Source organism: Archocentrus centrarchus, chromosome 10, assembly GCF_007364275.1.
Source record: "Archocentrus centrarchus isolate MPI-CPG fArcCen1 chromosome 10, fArcCen1, whole genome shotgun sequence".
Classification (NCBI taxonomy): Eukaryota; Metazoa; Chordata; class Actinopteri; order Cichliformes; family Cichlidae; genus Archocentrus; species Archocentrus centrarchus.
In genome coordinates, this window is record NC_044355.1 from 16,281,702 (window position 1) to 16,306,752 (window position 25,051).

The 25,051-nt window shown below is 39.5% G+C and overlaps 2 protein-coding genes across 5 annotated transcripts in view; both read right to left on the reverse strand.

Moving 5' to 3' along the window:
• Positions 1-25,051, reverse strand: part of LOC115786625 (protocadherin gamma-C5-like) — a 365,072-nt gene that overhangs the window by 322,071 nt on the left and 17,950 nt on the right. The gene's annotated exons all lie outside the window — the stretch shown is intronic.
• On the reverse strand, positions 670-20,532 carry LOC115787081 (cadherin-23-like). The gene is made up of 8 exons (XM_030739652.1): positions 18,009-20,532; positions 17,629-17,689; positions 14,393-14,424; positions 12,460-12,552; positions 10,554-10,743; positions 5,091-7,451; positions 1,133-3,459; positions 670-681 (listed from the first exon to the last, which is right to left on the reverse strand). Exons 1-8 carry the CDS (start codon positions 20,391-20,393, stop codon positions 670-672), a joined length of 7,461 nt encoding a protein of 2,486 aa, XP_030595512.1. The 5' UTR covers positions 20,394-20,532.

The window sequence follows — 25,051 nt, forward strand, 5'->3', positions numbered from 1 at the left end:
GAGTACCCGGAGACAGCATGCAAACAGAAAGGCCAGCCAGATGGTGGGTTCAAACCCAGGAGCTGTTGCTGGGAGATACCAGTACTAACCACTGCGCGACCCTAAATCTAAGTCTTCAAGTATTATTGCACGGTATGTGAGTGCCTAAAGGACAGGCTGAGGGGACTTTTGCATTTTGAAGAAAGATGATATATTAAAAGGCCCAGTGAGTCTTTCTATTTTTCTTTTAATTAGTTAAATTCAGAGCCACAGAATACCAACAAACAGAAATTTGAATTTTGAACATATCAGTCACTGTTGTGATACTTGATGGGAGAAACCAGCAATATCTTCTGCACCAAAGACATTTTCTGTTTTTGTTTGTATATTTGTTCGTCACCCGCTGATCTTTGTCCCTTTTGGTATCTGTTGGTGGTTTATTTGTCCATCAACTATGCAAACTGGCGGAGTCTCTCTCTGCTAGTGTATGGTTAATACATCTGTGCCTTAGTTTTATTTGCAAAACCAAAAAGTTAATTTCTCATTCTGGCACTGTAAACAGAATAACCTTAACGATAATCGGACTTTTTTTCCGTTCTTTTATCAGTCTAATGTGAAGCCGTCTTCTCTTCTTTTCCATTCTTCCAGATCTTGCTATGATGCAATGGAGAACAATAATGAAAAAAACTGCTACAGTTCAACCTAAACAAAATAACCAAAAAAAAAAAAAAAAAAATACAAAGCCAACTCAGATCTGTCTACAATTCATATTATTGAAAGGAAATGTGGTTACAATTAAAATTAATTAATTAATTAAAGATAAAATTTAAAAAAAAAAACTTGATCAGAAAACATTGAAGAATGTCTTTGTGAAGAAAGTGTTACTCTAAACTACTAAGTATTTCATAAATGTCATAGAATATTCACAGTTAAGTGGGGAAAATTAACACACATGGTGGTGATTTCAAAGTATTTTCAAAGGCAGTATCTGATTATGGTAAACACCCTTTCAAAAATATTAAATGGAATAAAATATTTGGCAATAATAAGCTAAATAGATTTATTACACTTATGCAAGCACGTTTTTCAGTTATATAACCTTGTCAAAAAAGGAATCGGAAAAAATGATTAATTTAATTCGAAAAATTCCTACCTCTGGAGACCCATCTGGTTGCCCAAAAACATCAGCAAAGTCTGATGAACTTTTCTTCAGAGTCTGGTCAGCAGGCAGCGTGTTGTCATTGTATGATGTCACAAACTTAAAGTCACTGGTTCTAGAACCTGTTGTCAGGTACGCATCATAATTATAAGTGCTGCCTAAAGTTCCTGCACCGTCAACATCTGCGTAATTAGGAGGGAGATAACCGCTGGGGATGGCAACTGCTCCGTCAAACAACAGTCTGGGTTTTCTCCTGCGACAGAACCTCAAACCCAGGATGATGATGATGAAGGTCAGAAAAAAGGTGGACACAGACACCAGCGCTATGATCAGATAAGAGGTCAGTTTAGAGTTGTTGTCACTATGAGATAGATCCTTCAGTTCTGGCACCTCAGCCAAGTTATCAGAAATCAGTAAATACATGGAACAGGTGGCAGACAGAAAGGGCTGTCCGTTATCTTTAACTGACACTATCAGATTCTGTTTCATGCTGTCAGATTCAGAAATGTCCCGCTGTGTCCTGATCTCTCCGCTGTGGAGACCAATAGTAAAAAGTCCCGGATCAGTGGATTTGACTATATGATAGGACAACCAGGCGTTCTGTCCGGAGTCCGCGTCCACCGCTATCACTTTGGACACCAGAGAGCCTCCGTGTGCAGCTTTGGGGACAAGCTCGGTCATGAACGAGTTGCCTTCTGAGGAGGGGTACAGGATCTGAGGAGAGTTGTCATTCACATCCGAGATGAACACACTCACGGTCACGTTGCTGCTGAGAGGAGGAGAACCGTTGTCTCTGGCCATCACGTGGACTTTAAAATTCCTGAACTGTTCATAATCAAACGACCTCACAGCGTGGATCACCCCCGTGTCTCCGTTCACAGACAGATAGGAGGACACCGGGGCACCGTTCACCTCACCAGGTAACAGAGAATAAATCACTGTACCGTTTTGTCTCCAGTCGGGGTCTCGAGCATTAACGGAACATAAAGTGGAGCCAGGTTTGTTATTTTCACTCACATATGCGCTGTACGACTGTTCCTCAAACACAGGTGGGTTGTCGTTGATGTCAGCTACAGATAAGTGAACAGTTTTAGAGGAGGACAGAGGTGGAGAGCCCTCGTCAGTGGCTGTGATTGTAATGTTGTAATCAGACACTAGTTCACGGTCCAGCTGTCCTGTAGTCACCAGAGAATAATAGTTTTTAATTGAGGGAACCAACTTAAAAGGTACACCCTGCTGGATGGAGCAGCGGACCTGTCGATTATTCTCAGAATCTCTGTCCTGCACGTTAATAATGCCCACCTCTGTACCAGGTGTCACGTTCTCAGGTATTGGGTTAGACAGTGATTTCAGGTATATAACTGGGGCGTTGTCATTTACATCAGTTACATCTATTAATACTTTGGCATAAGACGTTAGTCCTAAACCATCTTTGCCTTTTACTCTCATTTCAAAAGAATTCCTTTCTTCAAAGTCAATCTCACCGGTTACTCTAATTTCTCCTGTTTTGGGGTCAATAGAAAATACATTTATATCATCATCAGCCACGTGGCCGAATTGATATGTTACATCTCCATTCACTCCTTCATCTGCGTCTGTGGCACTGACTTTAATCACTATTGTATCTGGAGGAGAGTTTTCAGGCAGACTGGCTTTATAAACGGCCTGGTTGAACACTGGGGCGTTATCATTAGCATCCAGTACAGTGACGTGTATGACTACGGTACCTGATCTCTGAGGAGATCCACCATCCAAAGCTGTGAGAAGCAAATTAATCTCTTTTTGTCTCTCTCGATCAAGTTTTTTCTCCAGTACAAGTTCAACTCTGTTGCTGTCAACAGCCAGAATAAAGTTGTCGTTCTTTTGAAGGGTGTACCCTTGAACAGCATTTTGCCCTATATCTGCGTCATGGGCCTCCTCTATTGAGAAGCGGTTACCCTTCTCTGCTGACTCACTTATTTCCATTATTATCAAATTGTCGTTGAATTGCGGTGAATTGTCATTCACATCTTGTATATGAAGGCTTACATGATGAAGCTCCAAAGGATTTTCTAACACTAGATCTACTTTCAAAACACAAGAAGGTTTCTTGCCACAAAGGATTTCTCTGTCGATTCTTTCCGATGTCATCAAATTTCCAGTTCTCAGATTAATGTCACAGTACCTTTTCCGAGTTCCTTCAAAATCAACACGGGCTTGACGTAAAGCTAGGGTTCCGAGATTAACACCGAGATCCTTGGCTACATTTCCAATAACAGAGTCTCGTTTCATTTCTTCTGGAATAGAATAACTCAGGTCCCCAAAAACGTGGGGCAGCATTACTACAAACAAAGCAAAACGGACGATCAGATCGAGCCCTGAAAATCCTTTGTCTCCCATCCTGTTACAAAACGTGACACCAGCGTGCGTCTGATTCGCTTTCCGGAGCAAAAATATCAAAAATGACTCGTAAATATCTCAACAATCCAAAGTGTAATATTACTATGAAACACGGTGAAACATGTCTGCAGACGTAACTGTTCCTCAGGAAATTACAACTGACATCTGTGCAGTAGTATTGGGTGGAGTGGTGTGTGTCAGATTTCTATCAGCCAATAGCGACACCACAAGTCAGTAACTCAAAATACAGGTCATGTTTACTAATTGCTAAATTAATGCTGAATTTCTGTTTAAAAACACAAATACTATGGAAACTACTAAGTAAGGCATCAAAAGCTCGCGAAAAAATTACTATTTCACGATTTACTGAAGACAAAAAAAATACAGGTAGATCCCAAGTAGCTGTAATCAGTTCTGTACAACAAAAAATATGTCAGCAAAAACCTTGGCACATATGTGCTGTGTGATAAATGGTCTTTCATTTAACTGAAATATGTAAACTATCAGCTGGCACAGCATGAAACACCTTCTCTATTCGTCGCCCCAGTCTGAGCTGACAGGCATTTGCGTTGTGGACCCGTCAGCTTTCCATGCAATGAGTCGGTATTTCTTTAGCTTACTGCCACAATTGTTTATTGCGTGTAGGCAAAGATTATTATTATTATTATTATTATTATTATTATTATTATTATTATTATTATTATTATTATTATTATTATTATTATTATTATCCTTTTAAATGCTTCTACTGACAGGTAAATCTGCCAGATTTATAGATAAAACACTGTTATATGTAGGCTAATATCAAAGTGAAATATCAAACTCTATACGTGGCATCTACATATTAACACAATGATCTGAGCTAGCCTGCCAACTAACAATAATCCATCATACTCAGTACAAAATAATGATGATAATAATACTAGTCTATTATTGTTGTTAATAGTAGTAATAGCATTGGTAGCAGATGATTAGAAGAGATGGCTATCCATCTGAAACAAGACAACCCAACTAAGGCGAGAGAGAGGAAGAAAACAAAAACGCATCTAGAAATTAGTACGAGTCTGAGACCACAAGGACTGTTTCAGTACCAAGGACAGTTAACTTTAGCTTTACCAGTAGAAAGGTACAAAACATACTGATCTACGGATTTGACACGTGCTCTTCAATTCCAAAAATGTGAGGAAAATATTTTAATAAAAGCCGGCACTGATTATCATAATTAATATTTTAGCTACGAAATAAATCCATACAACTGCCTATTATGTAGTTTGCTAAAGAGCGAATTAGTTCGCTGAACCTTTATGACAAGGCCGAAGAATTAATAAATGAGAAAATGAGAAAGACCAGAAAGCAAATAGGTTACAGGGTACAGAAATCCACACGTTAAAACAGCCGATATCAAAATACACCGGGTGTATTTCTGAAGAACTTTTTCTGTCGCATGTGAACATTTGATGTTCAACAGGCACTGTATTTAAAACTTTGATAGGAAAAAAAATGACTGTCATAGACACAGATATTAAAAAAAAGAGAAAAAAAAAGATTGATAAAGAAATAGATATTTGATAACCAGATAAACTGTTTGGAAGAATCCCTACCTCTGCAGATTCCTCCAGAGTTTCGAAAGGATCTACAAAGTCTGATGGACTTTTCTTCAGAGTCTGGTCAGCAGGCAGCGTGTTGTCACTGTATGATGTCACAAACTTAAAGTCACTGGTTCGAGAACCTGTTGTCAGGTACGCGTCATAATTGTAAGAGCTGTGTAAAGTTCCTGTGCCGTCAACATCTGCGTGATTAGGTGGGAGATAACCGCTGGGGATGGCAACTGCTCCATCAAACAACAGTCTGGGCTTTCTCCTGCGACAAAACCTCAAACCCAGGATGATGATGATGAAGGTCAGAAAGAAGGTGGACACAGACACCAAAGCGATGATCAGATATGAGGTCAGTTTGGAATTGCTGTCACTGTGAGACAGATCTTTCAGATCTGGCACCTCAGCCAAGTTATCAGAAATCAGTAAATACATGGAACAGGTGGCAGACAGAGAGGGCTGACCGTTATCTTTCACTGACACTATCAGGTTCTGTTTCATGCTGTCAGATTCAGAAATGTCCCGCTGTGTCCTGATCTCCCCGCTGTGGAGACCAATAGTAAAAAGTCCCGGATCAGTGGATTTGATTATATGATAGGACAGCCAGGCGTTCTGTCCGGAGTCCGCGTCCACCGCTATCACTTTGGATACCAGAGAGCCTCCGTGTGCAGCTTTGGGGACCAACTCGGTCATGAACGAGTTGCCCTCCGGGGAGGGGTACAGGATCTGAGGAGAGTTGTCATTCACATCCGAGATGAACACACTCACGGTCACGTTGCTGCTGAGAGGAGGAGAACCGTTGTCTCTGGCCATTACGTGGACTTTGAAACTCCTGAACTGTTCATAATCAAACGACCTCACAGCGTGGATCACCCCCGTGTCTCCGTTCACAGACAGATACGAGGACACCGGGGCACCGTTCACCTCGCCAGGTAACAAAGAATAAGCCACTGTACCGTTTTGTCTCCAGTCGGGGTCTCGAGCATTAACGGAACATAAAGTGGAGCCAGGTTTGTTATTTTCACTCACATATGCGCTGTACGACTGTTCCTCAAACACAGGTGGGTTGTCGTTGATGTCAGCTACAGATAAGTGAACAGTTTTAGAGGAGGACAGAGGTGGAGAGCCCTCGTCAGTGGCTGTGATTGTAATGTTGTAATCAGACACTAGTTCACGGTCCAGCTGTCCTGTAGTCACCAGAGAATAATAGTTTTTAATTGAGGGAACCAACTTAAAAGGTACACCCTGCTGGATGGAGCAGCGGACCTGTCCGTTAGTTTCGGAGTCTCTGTCCTGCACATTAATGATGCCAACTTCTGTACGAGGTGACACGTTCTCAGGTACTGGATTAGACAGTGATTTAAGATATATAACTGGTGCATTGTCATTCTTATCCGTAACGTCTATTAACATTTTGGCATAAGACGTTAGTCCTAAACCATCTTTAGCTTGCACTTTAATTTCAAAAGAACTTCTTTCTTCAAAGTCAATCAATCCAGACACTTGAATTTCTCCCGTTTTAGGATTAATAGAGAAAACATTAACGTCGTTATCAGATATATGGCCGAAGTCATATGTTACATCTCCATTCACTCCTTCATCTGCGTCTGTGGCACTGACTTTAATCACTATTGTATCTGGCGGAGAGTTTTCAGGCAGACTGGCTTCATAAACGGTCTGGCTGAACACTGGGGCGTTATCATTAGCATCCAGTACAGTGACGTGTATGACTACGGTGCCTGATCTCTGAGGAGATCCACCATCCAAGGCTGTGAGAAGCAAATTCATCTCTTTGTGCTTTTCTCGATCAAGTTTATTTTCAAGTACAAGGTCGGCTTTGTTGTCGTCAACTGACAAAATGAAATGGTTGTTCTTTTGAATGATGTACCTTTGAACAGCATTTTGACCTATATCTGCATCATGGGCCTCCTCTATTGAAAATCGGCTTCCCTTTTCTGCTAACTCACTTATTTCCATTTCAATTAAATGATGTTTGAATTGTGGAGAATTGTCATTTATATCTTGAATATGAAGACTTACACGATGAAGCTCCAAAGGATTTTCCAACACTAGATCAGCTTTTAACACACAAGAAGGTTTCTTGCCACAAAGGTTCTCTCTATCAATTCTGTCCATCGTAATAAAATCTCCGGTACTCGTGTTAATGTCGCAATACATTTTACGAAATCCCTCAAAATCAACACGGGCCTGTCGTGAAGAAAAACTTCCACGGTCAAGACCGAGATCCTTCGCTATATTTCCAATAACGGACTCGCGTTTCAGCTCTTCAGGAAAAGAATAACTCAAATCTCCATTAACGAGGTGCAGCGTTACAATAAAGGAAGCAAAGCCGAATATCGGCCCAAGTGCTGAAAATCCTTTGTCTCTCATCCTGAAGCTATGCGAGCTTTCCACTTGTATAGCTGGCTATTCAGAGCCGAATAACATATGTATCCCAAAATAGTCAGTAATCCAATAGTCCACACCAGTATATACACAGCTATGTCCCAGGATTTAACGGTTTCTGATTAAAGAAATACAGAACAGATATTCATTCAGCAGATGATGAGTGGAGTGCTGTATGTTCTTCATCTTCCAGCCAACAGTGACACCATGAGTCGCTTTTTAACTTCACAACGACGGTGAAAGAAACATTCTTCACAAAAGATATAAATGTAGACACTATTCATTTACTGAATTGTATTCTCAGTATCATATGATGGAAATTACTCAAATGTCCCAGTATATTTTAGGATCAGGAATTATAGCCATGTAACAAGAGGTATAAGGTTCAGCACCATGGACAGTGGTGGAGCAAGTATTGAGATCATTTTTTATAAAGGAAGCTAAAGATTTTACAATAAACTCACAGGAAAACACACACACCATTAGAAGTAACAAGTATGTTCTTCAAAATACAGATAACTGATATATCAGAAGTAGACATATTACCTATGAAAGAAACCAATGCCTAGTATACAAAACATTATTAGATTGATGCATCAGTGTCCAAGTGTCATCTTACTGTTGATGGATCTGAATATAATTAAAACACATTGCATGCATTTTTGTACATTAACTCACAGATCAACAACCTGTGGTCAACACACTTCAAAGGGTCACTAGATAAATCTGAGGGGGTGTAAGTTAAAGAACAAAATAAAATCTCTCACTCACTCACTCACTTACTCACTGACTCACTCACTTACTCACTCACTCCCTGACAAAAACCTATATTTGTTGTAGTGTTTTCTTTTTAAATTCTGAATGATGATACCACACTGAACACAAAAAATATGTGTAATGTTAAAGGGGAAATCTCTTTATGGTTGACCTGTAACTACACATCAACATGAAGACCAGACAGTCACTTTATTGAAACGAATTAGCAAGCAAAATGATCGGCTAGCCACTAATTTAATCTTCAATAATGCACTGCATTTTACAAGCTTCATATGGAATTCTTTAATCTGAAAAAAAAGAAAAAAAAAAAAAACTTAATTTAACTGGCAGATGCAGTGGGATACAAATAACATGTGCCTCTGATATATGATTATGCAAATCCAAGTAGCAGTAAATGGAAATGTTAAAGTAAAATAAAAGTCCATCAAAACTACACCTAATTGAATAAGTACACTTTCCTACTGTGAATCATGGGTCCTGAGCTACAACAGTACCAGTTTTGTGAAAACGGGACTTAAGTTTCATTTTTTTTTTTTTTTTTGCCATGTGAACAATGAAATACACTGAAAAAAGAAAATAGTTGATCCAAATTAATTGAATTGCTTCAATTGGTAACAAATAATTCAATTAAATTTATCCAACTTAAGTTTTTAAGTTGGTTTAACTTGACAAATTTAAGTCAGTCTTACTCAGATTTACTTTATTCCAAATAAAAAATTGAAATCATCTTCCTAATTTTATAGAAAGTCAACTCAAAATTTTAAGTTGTTCCAACTTAAAAAACTAAACTACCCCAAATTACATTATCACTCACATTATACTTAAAATATAGCTTAAATTTAAATCATTTTAAAAGTGTGTTTTAGCATGTTATTTTAGTTTTTCAAATAGGAGTAAAATACCTTTATGCTACTCAGAAATTCAACTTGGATAAAATAATAAATCTACATTGCACAAATGGAACATTTTAAATTTTATTGTGAAAACATCACAAACTTACAGGTTTTTCACAAAATACTACACAGATCTTTTGAAACGTCATAAGGGATATTGCTTTTCTGCTTAATTGGGGTTTTATTTTTGAATACTTAAATCTTTTTGGTCAGCAACCTGCTAGATCAGGGATGCCCAAGTCCAGTTCTGGAGAGCTATCATCCTGCAACTTTCAGATGCATCCCATCTCCAATACATCAATCAAATGAACTGCTCATTACCACGCCTCTGCTGAGCTGAATGTCTGCTGGTGTGCGAATTCAGAAATTTGATTCAGGTGGTATCTAAATAGGGTCCATCTTAAAGTTGCACAATGGTAGCTCTCCTGGACAAGACTTGGACACCCCTGTGTATTCCTCAGAAAAAAAATAAGGTTTTTCAGACTTAACAAGTCCTCCTAAAAAAGAAAATCCACACTCCTAAACCATAACAATTGCTAAGAACATGCTTTTGACATAAAATGTAATAACACTAGTGACTATTTGAACATCTTCTAAACCACACTGAAAATAAGAGCAATACCCAAAAAATATTTAGGCAAAAAGCTTTCAAACAAGGATGTGGAGTAATAGCTGCCTAGTTTAAACCAAGTCTGACAATTTAACTGACATCAGAAAAGAAAAGAATAGTAAACATTAATATCTGCATACATTAACCCTCATTCAAGAAACACTGCACAAATCTGGTGATTCAAATAAAAAAAATAAATAAATAAAAAAATGCAAAAAGAAAATTCTGTGAAAGTGTCCACGAACAAAACTGGAAGCCTATTACTTTCCTACTGTAATTTTTTCCTCCTTAACCTGTATTTTTTCCCCCCCACACAAAACCAAAGAGATAAACCATCTAACTTTATGAAATGTCAACAGCGAAAAAAAAAAAAAAAAAAAAAAGACAGTCCCAAAATGATAATGTTCATCAAAACCTCATCAGTAAACACCATCCAGAAATACCAGTCACAATTGTTATCCATTAAACTCTGTGCATATTAAAGCCACAAGCAATACAATGTCCCAAAAGAAGTTCAAAAAGTGCAGTTCCTTGAGGTTAAGCTTCCAAAACATGGCGCTCTTCTGTTCAAACAAAGAAGACAGAAGATAATCTGTCCTGTTGCACAACATGCCAGTGTCTTTACTGTGAGGTCTGAAGTCTTCCAAACAAATTTTGAACTTTGGGAGACATCTTGTTCTGCTCAAGTTGCATGAAGATTTTTTGGAACACTTCAAATGTAAAGTGCAGAGCCTTTGGATAAGCCAGGTTAAGGGCATATATCAAACCCAGAAGCAGGGCACATGCTGAGGCAACTGAAGTCAGGTCATGCAACATCTGCACTCCCTCAATGACGATGTCAATGTCTTCTGGGGCTTCTTTCAATCCCTCTCCATCCTTCCGAATCACAAACACTGCCATGGTGAGTTGTTTCAGTTCCATCTGGGCATCATCTCCGCTGCTGCCCTGTAGTGAGGTAAACAATATGTTAAAACTTGAAGACTAACTAATCTCTCACTACCAGGGCTTTCAAATTATGCCGGTGGCAGGCGCATTTTCCACCTACTCCACCGCTCAGCGCCATCTACTTTTTAATTTTCCTAAAAAAATAATTTTTGCACCATCCGCCGTCTCCATTTCCAGCGCCATGCGGACGGCAATATTTACGTTCTTTCAATCTGAGCCATTTGATTGGTTCACAACTGCCATGTGACTATTCATATCGTCTGCTACGGTCATGGCTTCGGTCTCGGTCATAAGGCGCCTGCTACTTTGGCATGCCCCCCTGCTATTCCAAGGGTGGAGCTCAACACAAAATGCATATTTGTGTTGCTTGTCAGATATTTTGGAGCTTGTATCAAAATAGCATGACTCTAAAACATATTCTTATTAACTTGTTTGGCATGTTGGTAAACAGGAAATGAAGTTAGAGAATGCCCTCTGCTGAACAGCAAAGCACACCATTTCTGGATTTCTCCTCTCAGCCTGGGGTGCGAGTCGAGTGAAGCAGTGATGGCGTGAGAGTGAGAGACTGTCAGCCGGGTTCATTCATTCATGCCTGTACAGTTTGGGCCTAGTTACAGCCAACAGTAACCGCTGAATTATAAATAAAGGCGACTTTTGCTGGCAGTCTCTTGCCAAACCTTTTATCCTCACGGACACTGCCATATCAAGATTAACGCGAAGTGTATGTCCTAATATTGAAAAGTTTTGCGAGATCTCGCAAAAGTAACTCAGGATCTCGCAAAACTTTTGCGAGATATGCAAAACTGACTCTTTTTTTTTTTTTCCTCCCATGTTCCACAGAATGAATCTGTGCGTCTAATAAAATTAGATGCACACAACTGATAGAACACAAAGCCAATTTCATTTATAATACTGTAAATATGGTCATTAAATCACAGTATTTGTGTGAACCCGAATCCTGATAAAAAAATAACAAAAATACGAATCTAGACAGTTTGGACAAATGTTGGTGGATGGCGCAGTGTTGCCAGATTGGGCAGCTTGTGAAACATTGGGGTGGAATATTATATAGATATTTCTATATAATTATAAAATTATATAGATATATAATTTTACAATAAAAACTTCCTAAAAACCTACCAAATATGGTGAAAAGCAGCCAAAATTTTAACAAGTTACCCAAAGCTTGTATATTTAAATATATATCACACCTGGTGCTATTAACATGAGTTTCAGTGGAGGTTTTGTTGTGTTGGGCTGGCAACTGTCAGTCAGATCTGACAACCCTGGGGATGGGCGGTGGTGGTGGCGAATTGTGGCAGATGGAAGGGAAAAGGTCAAAGCCATCAGGTGCACAGTTTAGGAAAAAGAGAAAAGAAGAAGAGGAGAAACAAGCAAAGATAAAGTTAAGCAGAAGCTGGTAATATTTCAGTTTCTTCCATGTTTTTTCAAATAAAAATTTAAAAGAAATTCTGAGTGTGCCTGTGATGGTGGGGGGACCTTCTGTTAGCAGGACACGGCCATGTTAAATTTACAATTCTGACACCAAATCTGCCCCATCTTTTCAAACAGATGTTCACAATTAGAAAAGCCAGTCCATAAATAATTTACAAAGGTAAAAACAATTGACATTGAATTTGTCCATTTGCCTGAATGGGATGAGATGCAGCTTTAAACCTTTATATAAAAAAAAAAAAAAAAAAAAAAAAAACTTACACAGTATTCCTTAATAAGGTCTTTTGCATCCTCTCCAAGAAAGGTGATGAGCCCTTTCAGAACACATTCCCTTGTAATCCCAATGTCTTCAACCTGGAGAAAAGTTATCGTTATCAATATTTCATATCTGAAGAGATATATTTGGGTAATATATTTGGGCTGTTCACAACAGCAAAGGCCTATCAGATGCCATAATGTGCAGCCCACATGTCCACTGGGTTTTAATGCTGTGCTTCAAAATTATGCATATTCCACCTCTGCCACATTTTATCCTTCAAGTCTCAATTTGTGAAACTAGACTGTATTGTTAAGGTTAAGGCTTTTTCTTAACACAATCTACCAGAACTAGTGAATATAATTTTCCATTAAAGACATCTCTTACAGCATAGAAATGATACAAGTCTAACGTTTACAAATGTTAAAATTTAAAAGCAACAGAAGCTCAAAAATTTGGCCAAATTGCACCGGTTTCTGGTAAGTTGGATAGAAAGGTGTATTTTATTGAATTCATGAAAGAACCACAATATAGACTTACTATAACAACTAAATGCAGCAGAAATACATAAGACAGGCAAACTTGCTTTTCTTCAAATGATATCAGCTTTGCACAAATAGTCTGTCAAGTATTGATAATTAAAACAATGAGTCTGAAAGTAACTAGTCACTTTAAGTTCTTTGTTTTAAATGGAAAAAAGTAAATGGCCATAGCTTAGTTCACTCAGTATCCCTATTGATAATATCCTTACCTCATCCTAAGTTCTCATGATGCCAGCCATTATTGCACGTGTTGCTCCTCCTTTGGCCTGGATGACTTTAATCAGCTGACTTGAGTGCCTGTCCAACTGGGGCAAGAAAGTCTGCTCAAGAGGGAAGAGCCATGAGCCTCTGGAACTCCACATTAATCTGAGAAACACAAAATACAACTTATTTAGTATGTTCAAAAAAAATTACTTAAATACTCACCAATCATTCCCAAAGTCTAAGTAAAAACCCTTGACATTTAACTTTAATCCAACTTTAATACCCTACTGAAAACACTCTATATTAATCAATTTCATATTACCAGTATTGCAAGTATTTTTTTTAATGCACAAATACACATTTCTTAAATCGTCCTTCTCAGTTGCACATTTCTTAGGATGGGAGTAAGCTTTTTTATTAATTACTCCATAGTATTTTTAGGTTGTAATTTTTTGTGTGCATATATATGCACACATATGTATGTGTGTTTGTGTGAATCAACTGCATGTCACTTTTTGCTGTTGCACTGGAATTTTCTTACTAAGGGACAAAAAAAAAAAAATGACAATTTCCATTCTTATTTTATATCTGTCCACTCTTTAGTGTTAGAAATTACAATAACTTTAGATATATAGATAGAAAAACAAACGCTTATTTGACTATAATCAATTCTCCACTGCTTAATCAAGCGTGGGGTTGCGAGGGCAGCTTCCCTCTCCCCAGCCACCTCCCTACCTGTGTGAATCCTGAGGACTTTGCAGGCCAGCTGAGTGACATAGTCCCTCTACAATGGCCTCCTCCTGGCAGGACATGCCCAGAAAACCTCACTACGGAGGCTTCCAGGAGGCATCCTAATCAGATGCCCGAGCCACCTCAACTGGCTCCACTGGCTGTGGAGGAGCAGCAGCTCTACTCTCAGCCTCTCCTAGATGACTGAGCTTCTGACCTCACCTCTGAGGGAGAGCCCATCAACCCTTTGGAGGAAATTCATTTCATCTTGTTCTGTCACCACCCACTTATTCCTTTTACTGTAAACTAAAATGATATTTATAGAGCCTATTATGTGAATTAGTTTAGACCACACATATTTCATATTATCAATATAGCATATTCATTTTGCATTTAAATTTTCTTTCTAAATTAGAAGCTTTATGATATTAAGCAATTCCTTTATGAAGCAAATATGGCTCACCTTATGTGGTTTGATGATCCTTGGTTCCAGGCCTGGAAAGAGAAGTGGGTAAGAGAAGTTAACACAACAGGGTTCTAGCCAGAAATGCTAATGCTAATTAGCAAGCTAATACTAACCGCTAAAAGCTGCTCCCACTTGTTAATTGAGTGAAGGTGCCTACACATGTAACCAGAAAGCACCTCTGAAGCCTAGGCAGTAATCAGTCCTTGTGAACCTGTAGTTACATTTCTCAGGGTGCATGTCATGTTAGGTTAGGTTTAGCGAGGATTTTCGGTAATGTCTGTAGGACCGACAGAATGATTGCTAGTGCTAATGACAGCCCCCGCTAGCAAACTGTGGTTATAGTGATCATTCTGGTTTCTACAGCTGATGTAAAGAAAACAGATGATTTATCTCCACAGCAGCAAAACGGCGTGTGCAGCCACACATGCACACTCAGCACAGAGCAGTGGAGGCGTGGAAAAAACTTGTCAGCAATGATCCACTCATGTTAAATTATGCCTGAAATTTTCATTTGATCTTCGTTTTCCCTCTTATTCCTCCTCGCGTTCATGCAGGCTGTCATTTCGATTTCTGTAGACGGCGAAATCAAGCCCGTGCACAACCATAGGGAGATCAAACCTGCACACTGAACTGTCCGCTGCCTGTGGTAGATTGTAAATTGCAGAGAAATAATACAGGTATAAGCAGCTATCTAGCTGGGGCGGAGTCCGTGGGGTGGGCTCCTGTTTGCTAAATGCAGTGACAGCAGAGCTCCGAAAGTGAAACGGTGAAATCCTCAGCCCCGCGCAGCGCCTGGCGATCAACCACTAGCTAGAACACTGCGCAATGTTCCTACAAACAAATTGCTTATTTTTTGCTTTTATTAGAAATGACAGCTGATGGATTCTTAGCGCTGTCAGGATATTATGCGTTTTATATCATGTCGCCAGTAAGCAACATGACAAAACTGGAAAAAAATGGCTTCACCGGCTGCAGCTCACAGTGATTAGCACAGTGGAGTTGCATCACATTAAATTAGTTTTGCATATAACACCCCCCACCTCTGTAATTTCAAGTTAAGCTTACCCATTTAAAAAAAAAAAAAAAAAAAAAAAAAAAACACTTCTCAGCAGTAGTTACCCCTATAAAGTGAAGTCTGGTCGCCACTGCAACTCATAAGCCGCTACCACACTCTGATGTAGTCTAGCGCCTTCCCACCTGAACACGCAAGCAGTCTTCTGAATAAGTGACGCCAGAACTGAAATTTCACCTGTACCTGACCAGAACGTCTCAAGTCCGACTCAAACATAATGCTACATACACGACATTCAGCTTTTAGCTCTTTAAGTTTTTAGGGTAAAAGTACACACACAAAATAAACATTCAGTCTAACTCACAGAGTAGTTATGTTAAAACATGTTGAGATTTGAACCCCGCTGAACAGCGCGGCTAATTACAACTAGCAAATGTGTTAAGAACAAATAACTGATGACACTTCGACGTTAAACACTGTTTCAAATTTAAGGTAGAAAAATATTTAAATATTTTTACACCGTTTATTAAATGTTTGGTTATGGTGGTGTAGCATACTTACTGTTTTATCTGAATCTCCTCAACAGTCGACGAAGAAATGGCGGTGGCACATGTGGTCGGTCCCAGAGATACAGGTTCTGTCTCCGGCAAAGCTTACGTAATGACGTCAGACGTAAAGCTGCATTAAACTTAATTGCTTCAATTAGACTCAAAGTAAAAAGTTCGTTTGAGATAAAATGTGTGACTTTTAAGTTAATTGAACTCATTAAAGTAAGTTGTCATAACGAAAGGAAAAGAATTAAGTGAAGTTAATGTAAATAAGTCCATAACATGAACTACAGCCCAAATACACTTTTTAGAGTGTGTGAGCAGTGCTAACCATCATGCCACCATGCAGCTGCATGTTAATCCAGTCTGTTAAAGCTGGTATAAACTAGATTTTTAGCAGGTGCAAAACTTGATATTAAGTTGTTTGAACTCAAACACATGATTACAATAAGATAGACCATCAAAAAGTACAGTCTACTCAGCATTAACAAGTAATGTTCACATTCTAGGCAATTTTAAGTAATATGAACTCAATATTTTTAAGTGGAATCAAAATCTGGGTTTACAGTGTACTTAACAAATGTGTTTTTGTCTGTTTGTTTGGTCTTTGGCTTGAAGTGTTCCGCAACGATATAAATAAACAAGTAGTGTTCGTCATCTATCAAAGACTATCAACACAACTTTGAGGACAATATTGTAACAGGTGGTGACACCGTAATGTTTACAAACATAAAAATGTGGATGTACACAATGAGACAATGAGTTAAGCACAAACAGAAAATTAAGACATTACCAAACAGCTATAAACATCAATCACTGATTTTCTAAAAGGTAGTTTCGGCTGTTCCCTTATTTCCCAAAGCGTCGTGACCGCGGATGGATCCGCTTGCGTTGATTTGGCACCGATTTTACGCCGGATGCACCTCCTGACGCAACCCTCCCATCTACACCGCGAGTTTCGGTTTGTGACTCCTCTCGAAATAGAACCGGTGTTTTACCAAAAAGTGATCCGCTGCCAGAACAGGAACGTTCTAAATAACTTGAATTAATACATCCTTCATATGTGTACGTCTTCTATTTCTTTTCCATTTGTAAAATCGTCAGCACGGCTTATGCCTTCTTCAGTAAATTAGTTGGTTGATAAAACAAACAAATAAAAAAGAATTAGCATATTTTCACTTCAGCAAGTATTAAGTATTAATTTCATATAATTAAGTATTAATTTCAAGATATTCTGCATTGTTGTAAGTGCTGGCTAGGAATCATAGCAAAAGTATATAGCTGTCAAGGGGAGTCCCACTACGCACAGCTAAAAACGTGAAGGTAACAGGCTGACAACAAAGAAAAAAGATTGCAACTGCCATAAGGCAAAAACGTTAAACGATTTTCTAATATGTTATGTTACAGGCAGAGCCTTCCCTTTAGGATTGCAGCCTTGTGGGGGATGTATTCCAAGTGGGAGGTGCCATGTTGTAGGCTTGGAGGGACCGCCCATGTGTTAGTTGTCCTCTGCGCCGCCCTGTGTTGTGTGTTGGCTAGCGCAGGAGAGGGAAAGAAAAAGTGTGTTCGGGGGCGGATGAAAAGAAATAAAGTTTTGTTGCTGAAATCGTGGGAGTTGCTGTCTTTCTACGCCTGGCGGAAGCTGACCCGCTGTGAAGAAGCAGGCTTGTTACCCACTACGAGCCGAGTGAAGAATACGCCAGGGGTCTCCTTACCACGGTTGGGAGCCGCGATCTGGTCGGTAACAGTTATACGAAAGTTTAAAACAAGTGGAATTTTTTCACCACAAACAGCAAAGGTCAAATCAAAAGAATTATATAAAAATAATTTTTTAAAGACAATGAAAAACATTTATATGTACAAACTAATTAAAGAAAAAAAAGCATCATTATATCGGAAATTCATGCAATTAACAAGAAACCTCAGACAAAATTTAGAGTAGTTATAAGGAAGAAAAATAGAAACTTTTTTAAAAAACTGTTCTAGACACAGATATTGAAACGTTGGATAAAACATTTTTCATGACCAAATTAAGGATTTTTAAGGATATTACCTCCGCAGACACATCGAGGTCTTCAAACGGATCAACAAAGTCTGATGGACTTTTCTTCAGAGTCTGGTCAGCAGGCAGCGTGTTGTCATTGTATGATGTCACAAACTTAAAGTCACTGGTTCGAGAACCTGTTGTCAGGTACGCGTCATAATTGTAAGCGCTGCGTAAAGTTCCTGCACCGTCAACATCTGCGTAATTAGGAGGGAGATAACCGCTGGGGATGGCAACTGCTCCATCAAACAACAGCCTGGGCTTTCTCCTGCGACAAAACCTCAAACCCAGGATGATGATGATGAAGGTCAGAAAAAAGGTGGACACAGACACCAGCGCAATAATCAAATAAGAAGTCAGTTTGGAGTTACTGTCACTATGAGATAGATCCTTCAGTTCTGGCACCTCAGCCAAGTTATCAGAAATCAGTAAATACATGGAACAGGTGGCAGACAGAGAGGGCTGTCCGTTGTCTTTCACTGACACTATCAGGTTCTGTTTCATGCTGTCAGATTCAGAAATGTCCCGCTGTGTCCTGATCTCTCCGCTGTGGAGACCAATAGTAAAAAGTCCCGGATCAGTGGATTTGACTATATGATAGGACAACCAGGCGTTCTGTCCGGAGTCCGCGTCCACCGCTATCACTTTGGACACCAGAGAGCCTCCGTGTGCAGCTTTGGGGACCAGCTCGGTCATGAATGAGTTGCCCTCCGGGGAAGGGTACAGGATTTGAGGAGAGTTGTCATTCACATCCGAGATGAACACACTCACGGTCACGTTACTGCTGAGAGGAGGAGAACCGTTGTCTCTGGCCATCACGTGGACTTTGAAACTCTTGAACTGTTCATAATCAAACGACCTCACAGCATGGATCACCCCCGTGTCTCCGTTCACAGACAGATAGGAGGACACCGGGGCACCGTTCACTTCCCCAGGTATCAGAGAATAAATCACTGTACCGTTTTGTCTCCAGTCGGGGTCTCGAGCAGTAACGGAACATAAAGTGGAGCCAGGTTTGTTATTTTCACTCACATATGCGCTGTACGACTGTTCCTCAAACACGGGTGGGTTGTCGTTGATGTCAGCTACAGATAACTGAACAGTTTTAGAGGAGGACAGAGGTGGAGAGCCCTCGTCAGTGGCTGTGATTGTAATGTTGTAATCAGACACTAGTTCACGGTCCAGTTGTCCTGTGGTCACCAGAGAATAATAGTTTTTAATAGAAGGAACCAACTTAAAGGGGACACCCTGCTGGATGGAGCAGCGGACTTGTCCGTTATTCTCAGAGTCGCTGTCCTGCATGTTAATGATGCCCACCTCTGTACCAGGCGTCACGCTCTCAGGTATGGGATTATACAGTGATTTAAGGTAAACCGCTGGTGCATTATCATTTATGTCAATAACGTCGACCATGACTTTTGCATATGAAGTTAGTCCCAAACCATCCTTGGCTTGCACTGACATTTCAAATGAACTTCTTTCCTCGAAGTCAACGACATCAGTTAATTTAATTTCTCCCGTTTTAGCGTTAATAGAAAACACATTCACATTATCATCAGATACGTGCCCTAAGTCATATGTTACATCTCCATTCAGTCCTTCATCTGCGTCTGTGGCACTGACTTTAATCACTATTGTGTCTGGAGGAGAGTTTTCAGGCAGACTGGCTTTATAAACGGCCTGGCTGAACACTGGGGCGTTATCATTAGCATCCAGTACAGTGACGTGTATGACTACGGTACCTGATCTCTGAGGAGATCCACCATCCAAAGCTGTGAGGAGCAAAGTAACCTCTTTTTGTTTCTCTCGATCAAGAGTATTTTCCAGTACGAGTTCAACTCTGTTGTTGTCAACAGCCAGAATGAAGTTGTCGTTCTTTTGAAGGGTGTACGTTTGAACAGCATTTTGCCCTATATCTGCGTCATGGGCCTCCTCTATTGAAAAGCGGTTACCCTTGTCAGCCGACTCTCTTATCTCCATCTCAATCAAATTTTCTCTGAATTTTGGGGAGTTGTCGTTCACATCTTGAATATGAAGACTTACATGATGAAGCTCTAAAGGATTTTCTAACACTAGATCCACTTGCACAACACATGAAGGTTTCTTGCCACAAAGGCTTTCTCTGTCGATTTTCTCCGATGTGATCAAATCCCCCGTTCTCAGATTAATGTCATAGTAACGCTTACGAGTTCCTTCCAAATCAATACGAGCCTTCCGGGATGATAAAGTCCTCATATCAAGACCGAGATCCTTGGCTATATTTCCAATAACAAAGTCTCGTTTCATCTCCTCTGGAATAGAATAACTCAGATTTCCGTAAACGACGTTCAGCGTTACAATAAAGGAAGCAAAGCAGAAGATCAGGCCGAGCTTTCCAAATCCTTTGTCTCCCATTCTGAAACGAAAAGACCCCCGTCTTGCACAAATAGAACTGTTGAGAGCAACAAAGTGAAATCTGTCCAGAAATACACAGTGGTATTTGGAGCTTTACAGCAATGTAAGTGATCCTAAAGGTTCGGAAACATATTTTTTTCCTCAACAGTCTGCAACTGATATCTAAAAAGTAGTGGGTGGAGTGGCAAGTGCTTATTTCCCGTTAGCCAACAGCGACACCATGAGTCACTTTTTTTTAACATTTATCCTAGTTTGAGATTAAATGTTTATGTATTTATGTATTAGATTCGTCTCAACGTCAGATGCAGATGTTGTCATGCCACAACAGTCATGCAAAAGTAGATTTGGTTTGTTACCTTCAAATGTGCACTGTTTGAGCCTCTAAAAACTGAAACCTTTTTGAATTTATTGCATATTTTTTGCAATATGTACAAGTTCTTGGGTTTTCCCCCTTAAACAATATGAGCTGAGGTAATTAAGTGAGTCACAACAATCCACAGTAATGAATGTTGAAATTCACACAGTATGGATCAGAGGCAAAACAAGTCTCCAGCTTTGACTACTCTAGAAATGTAGAGGAGTGTTTCAGTTTTTTTTGTACATGAAACTATACAATCAAGATACATAGTAAACATGCCAGCGTTAAATTTCCAGTGTTAGTTTAAATCGACAGATTTCCAAATCATTTAAACACTTAATCAAGCAACAGTAAAATAACGCCCCAGGAGTCGATTCCTGAAGAGTGTTTGTGTGGATTTTGGTCGATACTGTAATACTGAATGTTAAATTTGACCACAACTTAATTTCTTGTGGAAAGGCGCCTTCCAGAAACTGTGGTGGCCCATCTTTTTTATGCTGCTTTGGCAAGTATTATCCTGTTAAATTTTAAGTTTTAGATTGATATAAACACAAGTTACATGACTAATCGTGAAATAAATTGCATTTGTGTCAAAATATATCATCTTTAAGTGTCACATCTCAATTTAATAACAAAATAGTACATTTTTTTAAAACAAATTAATAGTTTTTTCTTGAGCTGGCTTCTTGCTAGCTGCAACAGTTGACATACATGTTACTTGATATTATATGTCACAGCGTTTAATAAATGTATTTCCTTTATTTTCAGTTGAAACTGCTGAAGCCTTAGATGATCATTAGAACCTGGGAACACGTAGCACCCGGCAGGCACTGTGGGTGACAGTGGAGAAAAGTTTGCGATTTTTAACAATTTTAAAAGGAGAAGTCAAATAACATTACATAATTCCTAGTAACTTGTTCAAACTTTAAGCTAAGCAATGGTTCACAGTATATATGGGTCTAGAAATCAACACAGACAGCATTAAACCAGCTTTGAAAGAAATTGTGTGGCTCAAGCACCTATAGGCAGGTGCTCTAGATTAGGGTTATTATTAAAACCAGACACTAAACGGTCTCTGCAACTCCGGGAGCAGAGGTGGGTTACATGAGCGATGAGTCTGACGTCTGTAACGTTATACCAGAAAAGCAATAACTGTGTGTCTTTATTGTTTTATTACAAATAAGATTAATAATATACAATGTGCACACAAATCTACAGTTAATCTACTACTGCATTCTGCCACAATGTACAGTAAATATTCAAGCTAATGGTATGCATTTAATGAGGCTTGCTCATTGGTGTTAAGCTGATCAAAGACCCCAAAAAGGATGGATTGAATGGTTCAAAGAATGCTTATGCAAGTAACAATATTAAGGCACATCCATGTATTCAGTGCTTTGTGAAAGTATTATACTGCTGTCTTGCTGCTGTCAAAGACAAATTATGAGGCTAATTCAGGTCAGTTTGTCATTCAGGCAGTTATATCTCACACACAAAAAAATAATAAAATAAAATAAAATTGGCAGTGTGTATCAACTGATTCATATTGATAATGGCATATCAGGCTTTTGGACATGCAGCACTGAACAGTCCAACAGTTTTCTCCAGTGATCCACACTGTGCTACAAACCCACTATTAGTAACAGTATTTGTAAATGCTAACCAATACGAAACGATAACTGACAGCAGATTAATTCATTTTACTTTTAATTGACAGGAACATTTCTATGATCACTAGAGTGGTTCAGGTTACCCAACATGGAGAATGAAAACTGCCCAGCTCTGCTGAAGAGATGAAGAAATCAAAGTCCACTTTTCAAGACAGCCCCAAAACTCTTTGCAACATGTGTTTGACTGTGAGGCAGATGTCAGATGATAAACGCAAAGAAGCTATGTCAGTGATGAGGCACTCAACTGACACAAAACATGTTCAAGCCAAAATGAAGGTAACATTTCAATACAGGCAAAAAGTAGTTCAAGACCCAGCCAGTCCCACTGTCCTGGACATTTTCCCAAGATTCCTGGATACACCAGGCTTGGTAAGGTATAAAATGATTTGCTGACAGCTTTGTAGTTCTTTCATTTGTGCACTCTCTAATATGGTGTTTTTATTCTTACATTTTGTGTTTAGGATTGACCAAGACTTCACAGTGCTCTTTGGGGAGGAAGTGTCTGATCATTTTCTTGGAAAATGGCCACATTTTTCAAACCAAATATCATCAGAGATTCCAAAAATCTGTCTCAGAGTACACATTTGGATGAGCTGCTTTTGTCTACACAGCATGAGTCTGATGAGGGTGGTAAGTGTAAATTGGAAACAGTAGTTTTCAAATGCCTTTACAGCATTTAATGAATTCTGTCTGAAATCAACACCGCATATCATTGGACCACCGGTAAAGTGCGCACAACATGTTATGGCACGTTTACTAGAAATTACATATACTAAATATTGCTGTTGTTCATTTTTTAATCACATTAGATGATTTTCCCCTATCACCAGCCTGCTGTTTTGCCTACTGAGGACTGTTTTGCCTACTGAGGACTGTTTTGCCTAGCGGCTTACCGTTTTCATGAAGGGTTTCTGTGCTGCCCTGAGACGGATGTTGCGACGCCTCGCTAACAGACTCGCACCCGCCTGGACTAAGTATATCGCTTCAGTTTGACACATTATACTGGAACTGACTGTGATGCAGTGGTGGTATCTGATTTAGCTTGGTGTCCCTTTTTAATTATTGTTAGTTAGTTGGTTTTATGTTGGCGTTTTTAAGTGTTTTTGACCCCAGTGTGCGTGTGTCATCATACCTACTGGGCATTTTAGAATTGTTTTTTTTAATTTATTTTTATCCTTTGTCAAATTATTGTTATAAGGTGCTCATTTGTGTGATTATCGCACCTCATTGTGAGTGTTTTTATTTGCTTTTGTTTATATTTCTTCTTTTCTTTGGTTTTAGGTGTGACTGGAGAACGATGAGCCAGTAGCAGTGTGGGCCCTTCTTGGTGGTGGGGTTTTGTCCAGTTTGTGGTCAAGGTTGCTGTGCTGCACTTGAGGTGAGATCGTTGCGCGTGTGTGTATTGCCGTGATTATTCGTTTTTTTTTTTTTTTGTTGTTGTTGTTTTGAAGGTCCCCTGCTACTGGTAAGTCTAGCTTGGCTTTTATCTTTTTGGTTAATTTATTTTTGTTTATTTTGAGGTTGCGTGAGCACTTACTATTGTAGTTTTATTTCTGGTTTTATGCCTATTTTTGTCAAATAAAGAAACTGTGTTAATCTAGAACCATATCTCTGCCCCAGTGTATAATTTCGAACCTGTGCAATTATTAAGGTGTTGTTTTTTTTTTTTATTTTCTACACTTAAAAGTAATACTTTCCAGAGGGTGAAATTCCCTCCGGTGGCGTTGTCGCAGCAATTTACTAAAACATCGAAAAAGGGCCTTGACCACACTGTCACACCTAGAAGATGAAGCCATGTCAGAGCTTCTTGATATTTAGGACATTATAAGCAACATACAAATGAATAAACAACCATGTGCAAGTGAGATTCTGGATCAAACCAGAAGTGAGATTCTGGATCAAACCAGCCCTCTTGTAGCTGTTTTTTCAACAGCTACAAGAGGGCGAAATGCATGACCCAGTGAGGAATAACATGAATCCCACCGCAATTATCCAAGATGGCGCCGGTGAGGTCAGCAGCCGTCGTACCTGCTCCTACGCTTTGTTTGTATATATTAGGTTTAGCTCTAATTTTTGACTTTATAATTCCGCCTGCTCTGTGTCATATCACGTATGACAGACAGACTCTTTTTAATATCAGAATACAGCACTCTGGCTGTATTCTGACACCTTTTTCTCCCGACCCGACTTGGCCTCGGGAGATCCAGCGTTTCCAGTGGGCCAGCTCAAACAAAGGACGCGGAGCACCCAGGTCACGGACAAGGCCCCGAGGGAAAAGAGCCGGCGTAAGAGAGAGGCTGAGGCGCAGAGCGCACCAAACGCCACTGCCGAGCATCCTGTTGGCTAATGTCCAGTCACTGGATAACAAGCTGGACGAACTCAGGGCCAGGATACAGTTTCAGAGGGACATAAGGGACTGCAACATCATCTGTCTCACGGAGACATGGCTGACTCCCCTCATACCGGACCACGCCGTACAGCCGTCGGAGTTCTTCAGTGTTCATCGCACGGACAGAACGAGTGAGTCTGGAAAATCAAGAGGAGGAGGTGTGTGCCTAATGATTAATAACAACTGGTGTGACAGTAGGAATGTTGTCCTTCTGAAACAATCATGTTCACCTAACCTGGAG